At 42.1% G+C, this 17,923-nt stretch overlaps 1 protein-coding gene across 5 annotated transcripts in view; it reads left to right on the top strand.

The window, feature by feature from the left end:
• The window catches only part of TSPOAP1 (TSPO associated protein 1), a 317,131-nt gene that overhangs the window by 143,287 nt on the left and 155,921 nt on the right, over positions 1-17,923 (top strand). For all 5 annotated transcript variants that reach the window (XM_040338277.1, XM_040338276.1, XM_040338275.1 and 2 more), the window contains 3 exons: positions 9,722-9,820; positions 15,254-15,382; positions 17,145-17,321. In XM_040338277.1, coding sequence (XP_040194211.1) covers positions 9,722-9,820; positions 15,254-15,382; positions 17,145-17,321 — 405 coding nt within the window. The remainder of the gene's footprint in view (positions 1-9,721; positions 9,821-15,253; positions 15,383-17,144; positions 17,322-17,923) is intronic.

The raw sequence follows: 17,923 nt of genomic DNA, 5'->3' as shown, positions 1-17,923 counted from the left end.
TGTCCGCGGGGAATTTGGTCTGATGGTGTGTACACACATCAGACCAAAACCTCCCAGTAGACATGTCTGATGAAAACGGTCCGTGGACCGTTTTCATCGGACATGTCTGGTCGTGTGTACAAGGCCTAAAAGAAAGAAGCCTGCTACTATTTCAATTATATTACAAAGCCAAGTCCACAGTCTGCTATATGCAAGGGCTTCTGCTTCATCTCTACAATTGATGGTTTCCATTGTTGGCCAAGTCCAGTTTGCTATATGCAAGGATTTCTGCTTGAGCTGTATAGAAAGGGGATCACGGTCCTCAAGTTATACATAGTTCTTGTTTTTGGAGTATCCCACTCAATCCCCTCAACCCTATCCAAGTATTTCATAAACAAACACAATAAGAAATGCACCCCTAGACTGGTTATTAAGGAAAAGAGTGACTGTGTTTGTGTTTCTGGTTGTGGGAAATCCACTGGGGAAGAACCTGGTCAAATCTCCAGCAGCTCATATAGGAGTAAGTTCTACACTTGTGTGCGGTTAGGTAGCCGCAGAGTGATCTCCAGGTGCAGAACCTTGGCACAGTCTGTGGTGTGATGTGGTCTCCGAGGTCACCACATGTGTTAGGCCAGTTGGGCTAAAGCACTGATCGGTGCCTCATATTTGGTACTGTTGGGTGCAAATTAAAATTTTCCACCATCGCCATCTTACTGCGGTAATAGTTTTGGCTGAAATAACTGATTACTAAAAAACATAAGCATTATTAAAAACATTTATCAATAAAACATTAACAGCGCTAGAGCCATTTGAAAAGGCTCATGAGCTATTGACTCATAATCTGCAAAATGAAAAATGAAACTAATGGTATAAATTAACCCTATAGGTTATTTCTATCCAATAATTTCAGCCACTCAGAGTCCCATTCCTAAGACTCAGTCCAATATGACTCCTTGAATGACAGTTCACACAATTCTGGTGGAATTTACAGGGTGCAACATCTGATCCTGCCAGGAAATGCAAATTTCACTCTGCCGTGCTCCCCTTATGGTGTTGTACTCACCAGATTGTAGATGTTACCAGCGTTGAAAAAATCCAACCAATACAACCCGTCTCACCAGGTGTGTGTTGGTGATATTCATTGGGTGTATGCGTGCAGCACAGCGGACATGCAGGGAAGCAAAAGAGACTGCATATGGTGTAAAACCCTTTATTATGAAATACTACCCCTGCTACCCACATATGCTTACACAGTAAAAATATATAACAATTTGTCACTTAAGATGCTGCGTCTGCTCACTCAGAAAAAGGCTTAAGATCACCAGATTATCTGCTCTGTGAGTCCCGGGTAGATGCTAGCTTCAGTGCAAGTGTACCGTCGTGTAGCCACGCTCTGACGCGTTTTGTGATTGGCTCACGTCTTCAGACGCCCTATACACCATATGCAGTCACCTTTGCTTCCCTGCATGTCCGCTGTGATGCACGCATACACCCAATTAATATCACCGACACACACCTGGAAGAGAGCAGCTGAGACGGGTTGTATTGGTTGGATTTATTCAACACTGGTAACATCTACAATCTGGTGAGTACAACACCATAAGGGGAGCATGGCAGAGTGAAATTTGCATTTCCTGGCAGGATCCGATGTTGCACCCTGTAAATTCCACCAGAATTGTGTGAACTGTCATTCAAGGGGTCATATTGGACTGAGTCTTAGGAATGAGTTAGGGTTGCCACCTTTTCTTCAAGTCAAACCTGAACACTTTAAAAAAAAATTGCCGTGCACCGCTAGAGTATAAACTATACATATATTTTGCTATTAAATAACATTTCTAATCATATGAAGTTAATAACAAGAGTTCCCCTTTTACATCTGAACATGCAGAGGTCCCGTTTCACTGTAAGGGGGACTCTGCAGACTCTGATATAAGGGAGAACTCTGATGCCTCCAACAAGGGATGCTCTGGGAACCCCGATTTAAGGGGGAACACTGAAAACTCTGATGAATGGAGAAGACTCTGATGTAAGGGGAAACACTGTAGTGACTCTGCAAGGGGAAATCTGATGTAAGGGGTGCTCTGAGAACCCCGATTTGCCTTAGTGTACTTACTCAGAGGCAGGACAGAGAAGGGGGAGACTTCAGTCCCAGACAAGAATAGATGGTGAGCTCACTCACCCTTTGCAGTCAGCACCTCTCATCCAGATGTATCTGAGGCTGCTTGACTTCAAATCTCCGGCGCTAACTTTCCTTTTCTGAGACACAGCACCAGGGATTGGAGTGTGGGCAGACACACGGGGTAGGGTGTTTGGGGGTGGGGCAGGATTGTTAGTGCTGGCTTTGGACCGTGTGAAAGAGTGCAACAGGCACTCTCAGCTTAGACAACTAACTGCAGTCAGCAACCCTGCTGGGAAGTCGTAGTCCAGTCTAAATGTGTCCTGGCTTCAGTCTGAAACCCGAACGCACGATTCCAAACCCGAACTGTCCGGGTGAATCCTGGACAGGTGGCAACCCTACTCTGAGTGGCTGAAATTATTGGATAGAAATAACCTATAGGGTTAATTTATACCATTAGTTTCATTTTTCATTTTGCAGATTGAGTCAATAGCTCATGAGCCTGTTCAAATGGCTCTAGCGCTGTTGATGTTTTATTGATCATTTTTTTTAATACATATGTTTTTTAGTATTCTGTTTTAATATAATAGCTGCTTTTTGCTGCTCCAAAGTTCTTATAAATATACCATTGTGCACTTGGATCAGAGTAATCTGCCGATCACTTCTGATATATATTTTGAAACAACTGATTGCTGACATCATCTGCTAAGTGGAGTGTTGCAGGGGTGCTCCTGTGTTCCTTCTTTCACTATTCAGCCTTCAGGAAGCACCTGTCTGTCGCTGCTTCACTTTGAGACACCTTGTGGATCATTCAGTAACTGAAGTGGAGAAACTGCACTGTTCAAAGCTGTCAGTTAGAAATGGGCTGGTGGTACATGTAGACTTGACACCCAGTCTGGATGATTTTACACTATGTAGAGTTTTCTAATTGGTATGGCTGACGAGAGCTGAATTTTGAAGAGCAACAGTTTTAAAACTGGAGAGATCTATATATTATGCGCTGTGAATGCCCCCTATTGTGGAGAATTATCATTATGTGGTTGCTGATGTATAAAACATCTAAAGTTCCGAAAATAAGATCGCAGAGATAGTGGTCATTACTCTCTGGTGAGTTCCCTTTCCTGCTTGCACAGGAGTAGGGATGAGAGCACATCCAGCTCAGTGTGGTCAGTTTTCTGGAGAAGAGTGTTGGGAGAACAGCCCTCAAATTTCTGCTTGCATTTTGCAAGTGGAATTTAGTGCAGGGCGATTGAGGAGCAGGGGCAAACCAGGTTGACAGTTTCCTGGCTGATTGCTTCTGGCAGAAGCGGTGCAGGCCTTTTTACAGGACATCCGAGCGGCCCGGAGGGCAAATTCCCTCCCTCCCCGGTTGCTCTGATGTCCTGTTTAAAAGCCTGCACCGCTTCTGCCAGAAGGGATCAGGACACAGGGCGGCAGGACCTGACTGCCCTGGGGCCGCTTTGAGCTGAGGCTGCAGCGCTTCCCTTTCTCTCCTCCTCCTCCTCCTCCGTATCGCATACACAGCAGGCATCTCCCACTGTGTGTCACGGAGCTGTGTCTGTGGTCAGCGGCATTGTAACAAGGGCCCGCCCCCCTAGGTCGGCTTGTGTGATAGTAGATGGAACACTGGTGGAATCAGTGTTCTGCCTATCACTCGAGCTGGTCTAGGGGGGGCAGGACCTTGTTACAGTGCCACCGAACACAGACCCAGCTCTGTGACACACAGTGGGAGATCCCCTGCTGTGTGTGTATGATCCATCAACCAGGCAATGGTGAGGCTGCATTCGATGGGGCACAGTGAGGCTGCATTTGATGGGGCACAGTGAGGCTGCATTTGATGGGGCACAGTGAGGCTGCATTTGATGGGGCACAGTGAGGCTGCATTTGATGGGGCACAGTGAGGCTGCATTTGATGGGGCACAGTGAGGCTGCATTTGATGGGGCACAGTGAGGCTGCATTTGATGGGGCACAGTGAGGCTGCATTTGATGGGGCACAGTGAGGCTGCATTCATGGGGCACAGTGAGGCTGCCAGTGTTAATTTTGGCAGCAAATTTCAATTTAGTTTTAGCCCCATTTTAGTCTTCAATTGTTTAAAGTGGAGGTTCACCCAAAAATCTTTTTTTTTTAACATTAGATTGAGGCTCGTTTTGTCAAAGGGAGTTTTTTTTTACAATCGAAGCAGTACTTACCGTTTTAGAGATGCATCTTCTCCGCCGCTTCCGGGAATGGGCTGCGGGACTGGGTGTTCCTACTTGATTGACAGGCTTCCGAGGATCGTATATATATATATATATATATATATATATATATATATATATATATATATATATATATATATATATATATATATATATATATATATATATATATATATATATATATATATATATATATAATAATGGATCGCTCCCAACCCTGGAGAAAACCTTAAAGCTATAGTGCCATGACTAAATAAACAAATGTAAATTGCACACACGATGATGTGAGTATCGGCATACAAAAAAAAAGGGAGAAGGTGGAATAGCTGTAACAAAACAATGAGCGTTGCATTTTTTTCTTTTCAGTAAAAATAAATAAAAATCCCTAAATCTATCCCGTAGTTTGTAGACGCGATAACTTTTGCGCAAACCATTCAATATACGCCTATTGCGATTCTTAATTTTTTTTACCAAAAATATGAAGAATAAATAGCCTAAACTGATGAATAAATTATTTTGTTTTTATATATTTTTTGGGGGATATGTATTATAGCAGAAAGTAAAAAAAAAAAAATGTTTTTTGTTTTTCTAAATTGGCAGCTTTTTTTGTTTATAGCACAAAAAATTAAAACCGCAGAGGTGATGAAATACCACAAAAAAAACTATTTGTGGGGGAAAAAAGGATGACAATTTTGTTTTGGTTAGTCGCACGACTGCGCAATTGTAAGTTAAAGCGACGCAGTGCCGTATCCCAAAAAATGGCCTGGTCATTTAAGGGGGCAAATCCTTCCTGGCTGAAGTGGTTAATGCACACATAAAATGCTATATTTTTGCATGTTTTCTGTGATATCACATCCTGTACCCATTTGTGGGTTACGGACAAAATGAATGACCGCAAAAATTTTTTTTGTTTTCCTTGAGTTTTACACACATTTACATGCATACATGTTGCATTTTAACGCAATGCATGTTAATGCAGTGTTGCAGTTTGAATAAGACACATAGAAAACAATTGTTTTTTGTGTGTCTATGCATAGATCTGCATTTTAAAAGTGTACTAAAACAGATGTGCTAGTGTGAACTAGCCCTAAGAAATTATCACAATGTAAGTTTAAAAGACTTATACAGCGTACACACGACCGTTTTTTATGTCATGGAAAAAACAACGTTTCTCTTATCCATGGACAGACACATCTCCCTAAATATTGACAAGTGGGTTATGCTCTCTGTTTACAGGAGAGGACTAGGCAGAAACATGTTAGATAATTAAATACACGTTACATTAACCAAGTTGAAAAGCCCCGCCCAGGGGGCGGTCCCTCAAGACATAACCCTCTTCACTTCAGCATGCAGCCTCAGTTTCGTTCTGCCTAGCAAGGAAAAGGACATATGGCTCCCTTTGGGCCCAGCGCCCTGAGGAGAAATTTTATTTACTTTTTCTTGAAGAATCTTCTTTCAACTGTCAGCTGAGAGACAGGCTGGATATTATAGATCCTTGTAGTCTACTCAGTCCGACCAGCAAGCGTGGACACACCTTTGCAAAGAGGCTTGGTCTGCCACGCCATACCTCATGACTCCTGGGGTGGCCGGTGAGCGTTGCTCCGAGGTCCACATATGACTGGGCTGTGGTGTTGTCTCACTCACAGTGGACCGGGCCGACAGCTACCTCCATTGCGGTTGTAGTTCTGTCAGGAATGCGTCAGCAAGTCCTCGCTGGGACGGGTAAGTACAGTCCCTCCCGCTTCGGTGGGTTGGTACGGCTGGGCATTCCTGGGGTACGGGGGTCCTCTTCTCCTCCCTTCCCTGCTCCTTTTTCCTTGCTGCATTGCTAACATTGCCGCTGTCAGGGGGGGAGGGGGGGCCTTCCTGAGGTGACTGTGTTATCTGGCCTGTGTTTTTTCTTTTTTGTGTGGGGCTTTCCTGTGAGGGGTTTATCACTGTTAAAAAGCCCTAGGACCCCACGGAAAAGTTTTCGACACATGACCTCTCTCACAGATATACCCTCCCCCAGCATGCCCCGCGAGGGAAAACATCCTCTAATTGGCTGCTGGGAGAAGATCTGTTCTGCCAGAACCCCTCTAGCGCCAGCTGCCAGCCAGGGGTGGCACTGCACTCACTGACCACAGTCTGACCCAGTGGAACTTCCAGGATGACAAAGATCATCAAATTTAGACAAACATTGAATGGGAGCAAGGTAACTCTCCCGTTCCCCACTAAATTAAAGCATAGTGCCCATGCTGCAAGCAAGGGGGCGCTACAGGTAAATTGAATGAAGACCGTCACCTTTTTAATGCCTCCATTGACTGAGCTCCTACCACACACATTTGGCAGACTCATGACATTCGGGCCTGTATAAGACATTTAAAGTGCAAGCATTAAGTACTGAGTACAGAATACTGTAGAAAAGTTTGTTTCTATGCCATAGCGTTTCCCCACCATAGTAAAGGTTGAGCCAGTCCAGAAGTGATATTTCAGTGTAATGAGTCAACCTAGCCCAGCACTCACTTCTGTTTTGTAGCATTTTATCTTACCAAAGAGACAGTTATGCAATTCAAAAGCTAAAGAATATGTTTGCATGTCATAACTTAAAAGGAGATTGGGACTTTAGATGAACGTTGGATTCATTACCGGGATGGAAGCACTTAATTGTGCTTCATATAAAGTCCCAATTTCCCCCTCTCTCGGATGCATGTAATAACTTTGTAAAGTGTAGACAGAAAACAAGTTGTTCTTCAGGTGATACACGGTATATCAGGGCTCGACAAAACCTGGGCGCCCAGTCGCAATTGCGACAAGAAATAGTGACCTGGCGTGACCTGAAACTGCGAAAACACAGTGAAAAACACATTAGAATTGCTGGATTGCTGTTTTACTTGTAATGCCAACGGCCACCACAAGATGGCGCACCACAAGATCACAGAAGGAAGCTTAGGCCTGTAGAAGGCCGCAAAGCCGCGGCCTCAGATTGCCGGCCAGCGCGGGCCCACTGCGATCGCGCGGTGGGGGCGCACGGAGACACAGGATCCTGTGTCTTCGTGTGACCCCACCTCCCCCCGCCGCGCCGGCCGGTAATTGAGGCCGCGGCTTTGCGGCCTTCTACAGGCCTAAGCTTCCTTCTGTGATCTTGTGGTGCGCCATCTTGTGGTGGCCGTTGGCATTACAAGTAAAACAGCAATCCAGCAATTCTAATGTGTTTTTCACTGTGTTTTCACTGCCATCTCCTTCCCTCTAATTAGAGCCCCCAAACATATATATATATATATATTTTATTCCAACACCCTAAAGAATAAAATGGCGGTCGTTGCAATACTTTCTGTCACACCGTATTTGCGCCGCAGCCTTACAAGCTCACTTGTTTTTGGGGGAAAAAAATACACTTTTTTTTTTATTAAAAAAATAAGACGCCTTTTAAAGTCTGCCCAATTTTTTTTATATTGTGAAAGATAATGTTACGCCGAGTAAATTGAAACCCAACATGTCACGCTTCAAAATTGCGTCCGCTCGTGGAATGGCGACAAACTTTTACCCTTTAAAATCTCCATAGGCGACGTTTAAAAAATTCTACAGGTTGCATGTTCTGAGTTACAGAGGAGGTCTAGGGCTAGAATTATTGCTCTCGCTCTATTGATTGCGGTGATACCTCACATGTGTGGTTTGAATACCGTTTACATATGCAGGCGCTACTCACGTATGTGTTCGCTTCTGCACGCAAGCTTGGCGGGACAGGGTGCGTTTTCTGGCTCCTAACTTTTTTAGCTGGCTCCTAGATTCCAAGCAAATTTGTCAAACCCTGCAGTATGTGAATATGCTGTGCTAATGAATTGCATGGATCTGTGAACAAAACTGATCATAAATGTAAACAAGACTTTGCAACATATAAACTTGTATAATATATACCGGTAGTCAGAAATCACCAAATAATAAAGTCCTTTGCATGAATGTCCATGCATGATCAACAAAATCGACTCAATCCAGTGAAAAGTATGTGATAGTTGAACCCACCACCAGTCTCCTTTTTGGGCACACGTTCACCATAAGAAATTGACCCTCATAGCAAAGGACTTATTGCGCTTCATATAGATTAATAAAGCTCCATTAACCCAGCTGGACTCAAACTTTAATTTTAGTTGCAAGGGGTAAACCAACTCCATATTGAACCTTACAGACTGAGATGCCATTAAAATTCAGGTGCGTGTAAAGACAGGTGCCCTAATACTTTGAGCAATATAGTGTGTGTGTGTGTGTATATGTTTTTATATAATATATACACACTCACACACACTCTGCTGCCATCTCCAGATCTGCAAGACAAATATCCGTATTAATTTGCTACTTTTCCACAATACAATGTATGCTACAATTTGCACTGCCCTCCCCACCACACAAGTACCACTGTTTTCAAGTTGGATGTTTCCTATGCCTACCCATTGCCATGTTCCTGGATATTCTATTGTAGTTGACGCTTTGTAGTTTCATTCAAACACAGTTCTGAAATGGTCATGTGCATGATTGTGAAGAGCCAAGGGAGGAATATATGAGGCAAGTGGCTACCTTTTTATAGTACACCTGTCTTTTTTTTAATTTGTATCCCTGCACCTACTTTGCACTGCCTTGAGCTATTCAATAGATAAAATACCAACCCCCACCGAGTACTCTGCAAAAAAATATTGTTTGTCGTTCTCGTTCATGCCAATAAAGTAGAATGTTTGCTAATATGGTTGATTTGCTGTTTCTTCAGGTTTCCCCCAGCAATTCTCTAAAGTTTTTCTTAATAATAATAACCTCATGTGTTCCATAGCTGTGCCTAAGTTCTTGTGTATACATCAATCTGCCCTGTTTTAGACATAGAATACATGTTTACCTTTATTTCATTAACATAATTAAAAGTGAATGTGTGCAATCCTGGCAGTAAAATGAAAATTTGGTTGACGTTTAAACAACAGTGTGTTTGTAAGAAAGTTCCATAATTACATGGTTTATTCAAGATTTTGCCAGCTGCTGCCAGTAAGAAACGGTTCTAATTGGCACTTTTTTTCCAGAGCTGGCACTGACTGCTACTAGTTACTCATGTTAAACGTGTAATAATTTATTGTTTCACATAAGGGTTTTTGTATTTTTTTTATTTTATTTTTTTGTACTTCTTTCTTTTTGATGTTCTGCAATTAACCATAATTAACTATTTTCCATGTTATGTCACAAAACATATGAATGTTAAAGCTGAACTGGTTCTCACACTGCTTGCAATTACGAAATGTATATTGTTATAATTAATACAAAACTTCAATAAATTGTGCTATTATATCTACCTGTAGTTCAGCTTTAAGTGCATTTTTTTTAACCCTCCTACTTATTCTTTTCATCTGTTCCTAAACAAAGGATAATTTAGGTGTAGTTTGCATATTAATGTTTCAATTGATTTCATACAGAATGCTGATGATGGTTCTCAATCAACACAAGAATTGCTGAATGCACTGAGAGATTTGGAACAACGCTGCAAAGATTTACAAGAGGAAAACATAATTCTGGTATTTGTTTTTTTTTGTTTTTTTTTTGTGACATACTGCATGCATATAGTGAGAGCATTTAGTAAACTTCTAGCATTTCATGCAAGCAGCACCAGTGTTGCATCTCTCTTTTTTTGCCATGTGCACGCTCATCAATGCCCAGGCCTGGAGGGGACAGCGTTCAATTGGAAGTCGAACATTATGGTGGTACCCTGGCTTATAGATGAGCTGTCCTTCTGTAAAAGTGTTGTCCCATGTTACTACACACCTTTCTTGTGTATATGCATTTAGGAGGGACACTGCTGAGCCTGTGCTCTCTCCACCAGTCCAGCATACCTCTAGCACCTAACTCAGTGACAGAATAAGGTTCCGCCTTGCACCTAGCGTGGACCTTATACACTCGCTTACCTATCTTATTCTCCCGTTCTATGCTGCCAAGCTATGGGTTTCTGTAACATGAGTTAACTTCTTGACCGCTCAGGTCAAGAGGGGAAGCCAGATCACAATCCTCTCCTTACTGGAGGACCCTCCACCATGCCAGGTACCATGCTTGTGAGAGGGTGCAGCATGGTGTGGTGGCAGTAATTCAAACACAGTTCAGATGCAATAGAAAGAACTTCTATTGTAGTCAAAGTACAACAGTTCACCATAAGCCTGGCGGGAAGGCAGCCAACCCAGGTACACTCAGAGATGAACAGCATATTGTAGCAGAGAAGATCTCAGCCAAACTGACAGCGTCTGTCTTGAGGGAAAGAATGCTGTCTAGCTGGTCCGTGCCAAAGTGGGGAGGCTTCCAGGAAGAGTGGTGGATCCCTAAGCTTTCCCTACTCATCTGGAACCTATCTCTACCGATATTACTGTCCCTAACAGACAGATGACCTGTCCCTACACTACCCACACGCTAAACGCATGCCAAACCAAAAGCCAGATTTAGAGGTACTAAAATGTAAGCCTTCCCCAGCATAGGTGAGCCGACTCATTTGCTTGTGCAGTACACTGTAGGCAACCTGCCAACATGCTTAGCTGAGAAAAACCGTCCTCCAGATGAAAGAAAAAAAAAGGTGAAGACTCCTTAGGTGTAGGATATCTTTTTGGTCTAGGCCAAAAACCAGGAAGCACCCAAAGAAATGTAAAAAAAAAAGAGAAGTTTAAAAGAAGTAAATATAATATCCATTTCTGTTTACTAATGTTAGCAGCAGTTATCCTTGATTGAGAGCATTAAGTTCTGCTTTACCCTGGGTTTCACACTAGTGCAATGCGGGAACCAGCGTGATTCCAGCGCCGGTTCCCGCATCACTCCTCTCCCTCAGGCAGTTCACTAATATATGGTAGAAAAGGGAGGAATTGTAAGGGATACATTTTAAATGAGGAAGTACTAAATGAGCAGAACAAGATGACTGCTGCTGAGTAGACTTACAAAGTCCCATGATGTCATCATTAATATTTCTTATCGTTCAGCTTTGTTTAACAAGTTTGCACAACACATTTGACAGTTTTTCCTTCTGCCAGCCTTGACTTTCTTTGTAGTTCTGCATTTGGTCACATAACATCTCTAAGCTCCAAGTTGGTGCTGGAAGAATTCCCTCTGCCAGGAGCTGTGAGCACAGGTCTGAACATGAAGCAGATGGCTATATTACATCAGCAGCTGTCACTGACTGTATGCCCTGCTCTAATTGGGGTCTGAATATTGGAATGTCTGCACTCAAGACTGCCAGCCTAACATGTATTATTTATACTTGACCTAGGGCAAATGCCATCCTGTCCCTAAGCCCAGTCCTTCTCTAAAAGTAGGTTTGGCATAAAAAATAATTTTGGTCAATTTGGGCAGGCTTGAAACAAGATCTTTTAGGAAACCTATCTGAGAGAGAGATACCAGGACTACTATTACTGAGGAATTATTTTGGAAGTGCTATTCATACTGTCCATTGGTTTCAATATTTTAATTCATTGCCACAGAGCAAAGCTTTATATTTCTTTAATTATAAGTATACCTACAAATTTTACATTTGAACTGCAAAATATTTGAGGAGCATGTAGTCATTTTATTGTCACTTGATCACATTTTTACAGTTTTATTTTGCAGGGCATCATTTTATTTATGAAATTATTACTATTCAGTTATTGTATGTATGTATAGATACTGTATATTTTGTTTGCTTACATAACCTGGATTCATATTGATTAAGCGTTACCATGTTAACGCTTGTTGATAGGGCACGTTTTGGGGTATCCTATTCATTTCAAATGAACTTGTTACCTTGGAGCACTAGAACATAGAGATGTCAGGTGGCTGTTTTTATGTATGGTGTGTAGAAGCATTAAAGTGTAAGGAAACTTAAAAAAAAAATACTTTCTTGCCTCTTTTCCTCTCCCCCTACTGTGTATATCTGACATTTACCCCCCCCCCCACCCCATTAAATTGCATACTTGCATCTGGCATCCAGTCCCCTGTGTTTTACTGCAATATTTACTTGCAAGACTATACCTACAAAGCAAATAAGGACTTTTAATGAGCTGCCAGGAAAAACATGCCATATACACCAGAAATGTTTAGGTAAAAAATAATTCAGAGAGAAACGGAGATAAACTATTAAAAAAAATATATGAAATACATGCTATATACAATTACAACTCATACGGTTGGTGCCCTTTATTTGGTCGACACATTTTGTGAGTTCGCTTCCCCAGGACTAGGGCATATATTGAATTTTTCATGCTATATACAATTACAACTCATACGGTTGGTGCCCTTTATTTGGTCGACACATTTTGTGAGTTCGCTTCCCCAGGACTAGGGCATATATTGAATTTTTCAATCAACAAAAGTTTAATTTCATACAATTAGAATTATGCGTCCCATCAGCAAGTAGGTGTTACCAGTATGCATATTTGTACAACTTTGGCGCAGTGTTAAGGGAATGTCCAATCCTGCATGTCATGAAAAGATAGCATTACCAAAAAATAGACGAAAAATGCCAACAAAGATTTTAAACACCACCCAAGATTCCACCAGTGCCAACTAGGAAAGTCTGGCTTAATCAGCCTGTAGCGAGAACCTTGCATGTAGTCTTGCATGCCACGAGGGAATAATGGAGGAGTGATAGGTCACCCGCAACATGAAGGAATATACCATTAGTAAGCAAGGCTGGTCCTTTATCCACATCAGAAACTGTATATTGAACTCTCAACTAAGTGACCACTAGTCCCACAGTGCAAAAGACCTCCACATGAAACATTCTGGGGTCCTGTTCAACAATGCCACATATCGTGCACCATAACCACATCCAATGGACATTGTTGAGGGGAAGGCAGGTTAAAGGAGCACAGTGGGAGGGTGGAAAGGGTGCACATGTACATTTCCTGTGTTTTGTTCTTTTAAACATGCAGTAAGGACTAAAAATAAATGTTGATGTGCCAGAAATATAGCACAATGCAATGTGTGTGTGTGTGTATATACATGTATATACAATGTGTGTGTGTGTGTGTGTGTATATATATTATGCAGGGGGACTCGTTATTTTAATTACATTAACCACGTGTCTTTCAGTGAACTGAGCTGTGATAATTTATCACTGCTCAATAAACTGACATCTCCATATTTCTGTGAATTTCTGGTCCGTTCTCCACTGTTTGAAGCGTTGGAAGATCACTTCACTCCTCCAAGGGTGAAGCGATCTTCTCCGCTTCATAAACAGGCACACATAGGAGAAAAATCTTCACCGTGAATGCCGGAGAAAGAAGCAGTGAATAGATTTCACTGCTTCATAAACGGACACCTCTGTGTACAGAAAACTCCAGGTATCGGTGGCGGGAGAGGGCCCCCCCTCCGCCGCACTCTGGTGCCCTCTACCGCTTACCGGCAGTGGCGGCATTGCATTTTAGTGTAAATATGAGCTCTGAGGTCTTTTTGACCCCAGTTCTCATATTTAAGAGGTCCTGTCATGCTTTTTTTCTATTACAAGAGATGTTTACATTCCTTGTAATAGGAATAAAAGTGCCAGAAGTTTTTTTTTTTCTTTCGAAGAACAGTGTAAAAGTAAAATAATTAAGAATAAAATAAAAATTTTGTAACGCTCCGTCTCGCCGCGCTCGCGCACAGAAGTAAATGCATACGTGAGTAGCACCCGCATATGTAAACGGTTTTCTAACCACACGTGAGGTATCGCCGCAATCGTTAAAGTGAGAGCAATAATTCTAGCCCTAGACCTTCTCTGTAACTCAAAACATGCAAACTGTAGAATGTTTGTAAGCATCGCCTATGGAGATTGTTAAGGGTAAAAGTTTTTTTGCCATTCCACGAGCGGACACAATTTTGAAGTGTGACATGTTGGGTATCAATTTACGGTGTAACATTATCTTTCACAATCTAAAAAAAAATTGGGCTAACTTTACTGTTGTCTTATTCTTTAATTCAAAAATAAGACATTTTTTTTTCAAATAAAGTGCGCTTGTATGGCCGTTGTGCAAATACAGTGTGACAAAGTATTGCAACAACCGCCATTTTATTCTCTAGGGTGTTAAAAAAAAATGATATATAATTGTAACGAGACCCTTGCTCGCTTGCTTCCACTTTCCTGACACTCCTCTGCTGCTATTAAATCAGACTGCAGATCGCAATGTCTGATGGTTCGGTCATCCAAGGCTCCGGGTCCAGCTATGTGCTGTTCCAAATCCAGAACAAACACCAGATAGGCTGTATGTAAGTTCAAACAGGAAAACTCTTTTATTGGATGCACACAACACACTTTTATACAGCAGTTTGAACACCCCGCCCCCAACAACCGCTTTCCTATTGGTCAATTGTAAAGTACATTGTCGTTCTCAATTAGGTACTCTTAGCCATGCAAATGAGGACTTGAAACAGGGTCAGCAGGGATTGGTCCGATAGCTTGAATAGAAGGACTGCTATGTGTAATGAGACAGAAGCACCAGGGGGCAATCAAAGTACACAAACAGCCAAGCACAGAACAATGCTTTTCCTCCAGACCATGGAACCGTCTGGAGGCGGGGGGTTAGCCTTAAGACAGGGCAGAAGACCCCCCACTGTGTAACAGATTCAAACACTTCAGCATTCCAAGGTCCATGACAATACTCCCCCCCCTGAGAAACAGTCCAACCACCACAGTTGGGACCCCGAACGGGTCAACTCGAGGATGTTGGAAAAGTAGTCTTAAGGTTCCAGGTCTGTCTGTCGGGATAACCCATCCGCCTTCCTGTTTTGAGGCCTGGCCCATAATCGGAAAGGCAAGAGGCTCGCATTCAGTCCTCTCCAAAAGCCTCTGCCCCGGCTAGGTCTGTCACAATAATGTTTGGGGGTTCAAAGTAATTGTTTTAAACCAGTAAATCTCAAAACGAGGCTCTGTCCTAAGTGGTTAAACATCTATCTGGAATCTTGTACTATAATTGTAGTTTTTTAGAAGCGATATACTAACCTACTTAATTCATATTCTGCAGAGAAAAAGCAGTGTTCCTGAAACGGAGGAGAAGGTTAAAAGACTGAAGAGAAAAAACGCAGAGCTTGCAGTTATAGCAAAGCGTCTGGAAGAAAGAGCTCAGAAACTCCAAGAGGCTAATCTTAAAATGGTATGTGCTATGTTTTAGGAAGTTATCCAAATTTGAGATGTAAAAGTGAAGCGGGTTCCATTCTCATTGTGCAATTAACAGTTTAACATTAGGGGCCAGTGATTTTTAATTTTTTTTTTTTAATAAAGTGTAAATTGTGTAAAAACTAGTGTAAGGTATTACCTGCCTATTAAGTGGTCTGCCAAGACTGCTTGTGACTGGGAAGTCTTCACCACTTAAGAATTTTCTGCACAATCTATTGCAATTTGCAATGTTTTGGACTTCAGGTCCCTTTTTAAGATAAACATATATTTTAAACCAGTAAAGGTGAGTTCTTTCTAAGAAATTACCCCATAAGATGCATTCTAATTATTAGCCAGGAAAGCTGCTTCTATGCACATTTATAATTTTTATATTTTTCGACTGGCGTTTATTTACAATAACTAACTTACACTGGCTAAAGGCCCGTACACACGATCGGATATTCTGACAACAATTGTCCGATTGACGTGTTTTTTGTCAGATAATCCAACCGTCTGTATGCTCCATCGGACAATTGTTGTCGGAATTTCCGACAACAAATATTGGCTGTGCATGCTCACAAATTGTCCGACAACAAATGTGTTCCGTCGGGTTATGCGATCGTGTGTACACAAATCCGTTGGACTAAAATCCAAAGTACAAACGGGCATGCTCCAAACCAATGCTAAACACCAGACAACAATAGCAGAAGTTGTCCAAAGGGTGTCTGTAAAGGGCTGAAAAAACACGTAGTTTGGTGTATGTTGGCTGAAAATGTTCTGCCGTTTTGTATGCAGAACAAATTCACGGACAACGCCCTTCGGACAAAAATCCACGGGTTTGTCCGATGGAAAACCGATCTCGTGGATGAGGCTTTAGAATGACTATAGGCACTGGCTAGACTTTGTTTTACACAATTGGTTATGAGGAAGCTGGGAGCAGCTGGCAGGTGTTATGCTACACAGCCAGGAAGCGGCTATGGAATTCACCCACTGCTGTCAATTACAAAGCAGGCAAGTGATGGGAAACTAGTATCTCAGAGTTCTCCATCGTGTCCACCTCTCTTGTGATTGTCAGTGGGTGCATTCCATATCCATTTTTGGGCTGACTAATGGCTGTGGAATCTGCTGAACTCCATCTGCTGTCAATCACAGTGGTGGAGGATTTGATGGGTAACTCTGGCTATCCCACGACAAAGCTCCTCAGCTGGTGCTCCTGTCTGTGTGACAGGCACACTGGCTGAGTGGGAAACTCTGTAATGCTGAGACTCGATTGGTGCTTGCCTCCTGTGACAAAGTTCACTTGACTATTTCCAACAGGTACATGAATCTCTCACAGTCAGCAACCAATTGTGGTGTGGTGGCACAATGGAATTGTAAAGGGAAGGTCTATTGAACGAATTCCAGGGACTGTCTATCTGACACCCCTAACTTCATGGCTGAACTCTGCCAACTGACATCTTCCTGTCCAATAAAACTGCTCTTACTGGCCACCAAGGTATTTTCATTGAACTCTGTAATGACTTGATGCACCCTACAACTGTCAAATAAAATTTGCCAAAGCAAAACCAAACTATTAATGTGCATTGGCTAATTAAATGATAGCAATAATCTTGTGTTTGCTGTTAGGCAGGACTTTTACCTTTTTTAAATGGTTTAAAAGAAAGAGTACATATTCACTTTAAAGGGGACCTGAAGTATAAAAGCAGACTCTTGTGTGTTCAGTGATTGGTTATCTCTAAAGATGGAACATTGGTTTGTAGGTAAATACTCCAATACACTTAAAAGGAGCCAGCTTGGAGCTGTGCAAGAAGGCATTTGCACGTCAACGAGCAAAGGATATGCGTGAGCAGGCCAGCGCTCTGTTGGAGAAAGACAAGCAAATTGAAAATTTGAAACAAGAATGTGAGGAACTACAGGCAAAGCTATCTGCTGGAAAGGTAAGTGCCTTAAAGTGGTTTCTCACAAAATATTTTGTTCAATATGTATGTTTAGCGATTGATGGAATAATAATGGGTGGTTTTGATCAGTATATTTTTATCCAAAGATTTTGTTGGTTGTGCACATGGACGGCAAAACTCATTCAATGTAAATTCCTGCATCTTTCCCAGAATTGTGTTTCTTTTTATTCAACGCTATACTCAAGTTTTTAACCGCCCTGGCTTATTTTTGAGCCTCGTAAAAGCCATTCATATCAACGGGAGGCTGTATGCTGCACCTGGGCTTCACACCTGGGGAGAAAGATTCCAGAATTTACTTTGAAGAAGCTCAGTCGCCTGTCTGCAAGAAAGCTAATCATTTTGAAATGTGATGGAATGGAAATGTTGATGGGGCAGTGCCAGGGTACAGTGAACACATTGCCAATATTATTCAGTTAAAGTAAAACTAAAAGAAATTTTTTTTCTTGCTAATACATCACGGGACACAGAGCCTTAATTACTTAATGGGTTATGTAGTCACCACAGGTGATTGGACACTGGCAAACCCAATTAGAATTGAGTTCCTCCCCTATGTAACCCCTCCCAAATGGAGAGTACCTCAG

Source organism: Rana temporaria, chromosome 2 (assembly GCF_905171775.1).
Source record: "Rana temporaria chromosome 2, aRanTem1.1, whole genome shotgun sequence".
Classification (NCBI taxonomy): domain Eukaryota; kingdom Metazoa; phylum Chordata; class Amphibia; order Anura; family Ranidae; genus Rana; species Rana temporaria.
This window is presented reverse-complemented; position numbering and strand designations above follow the sequence as displayed.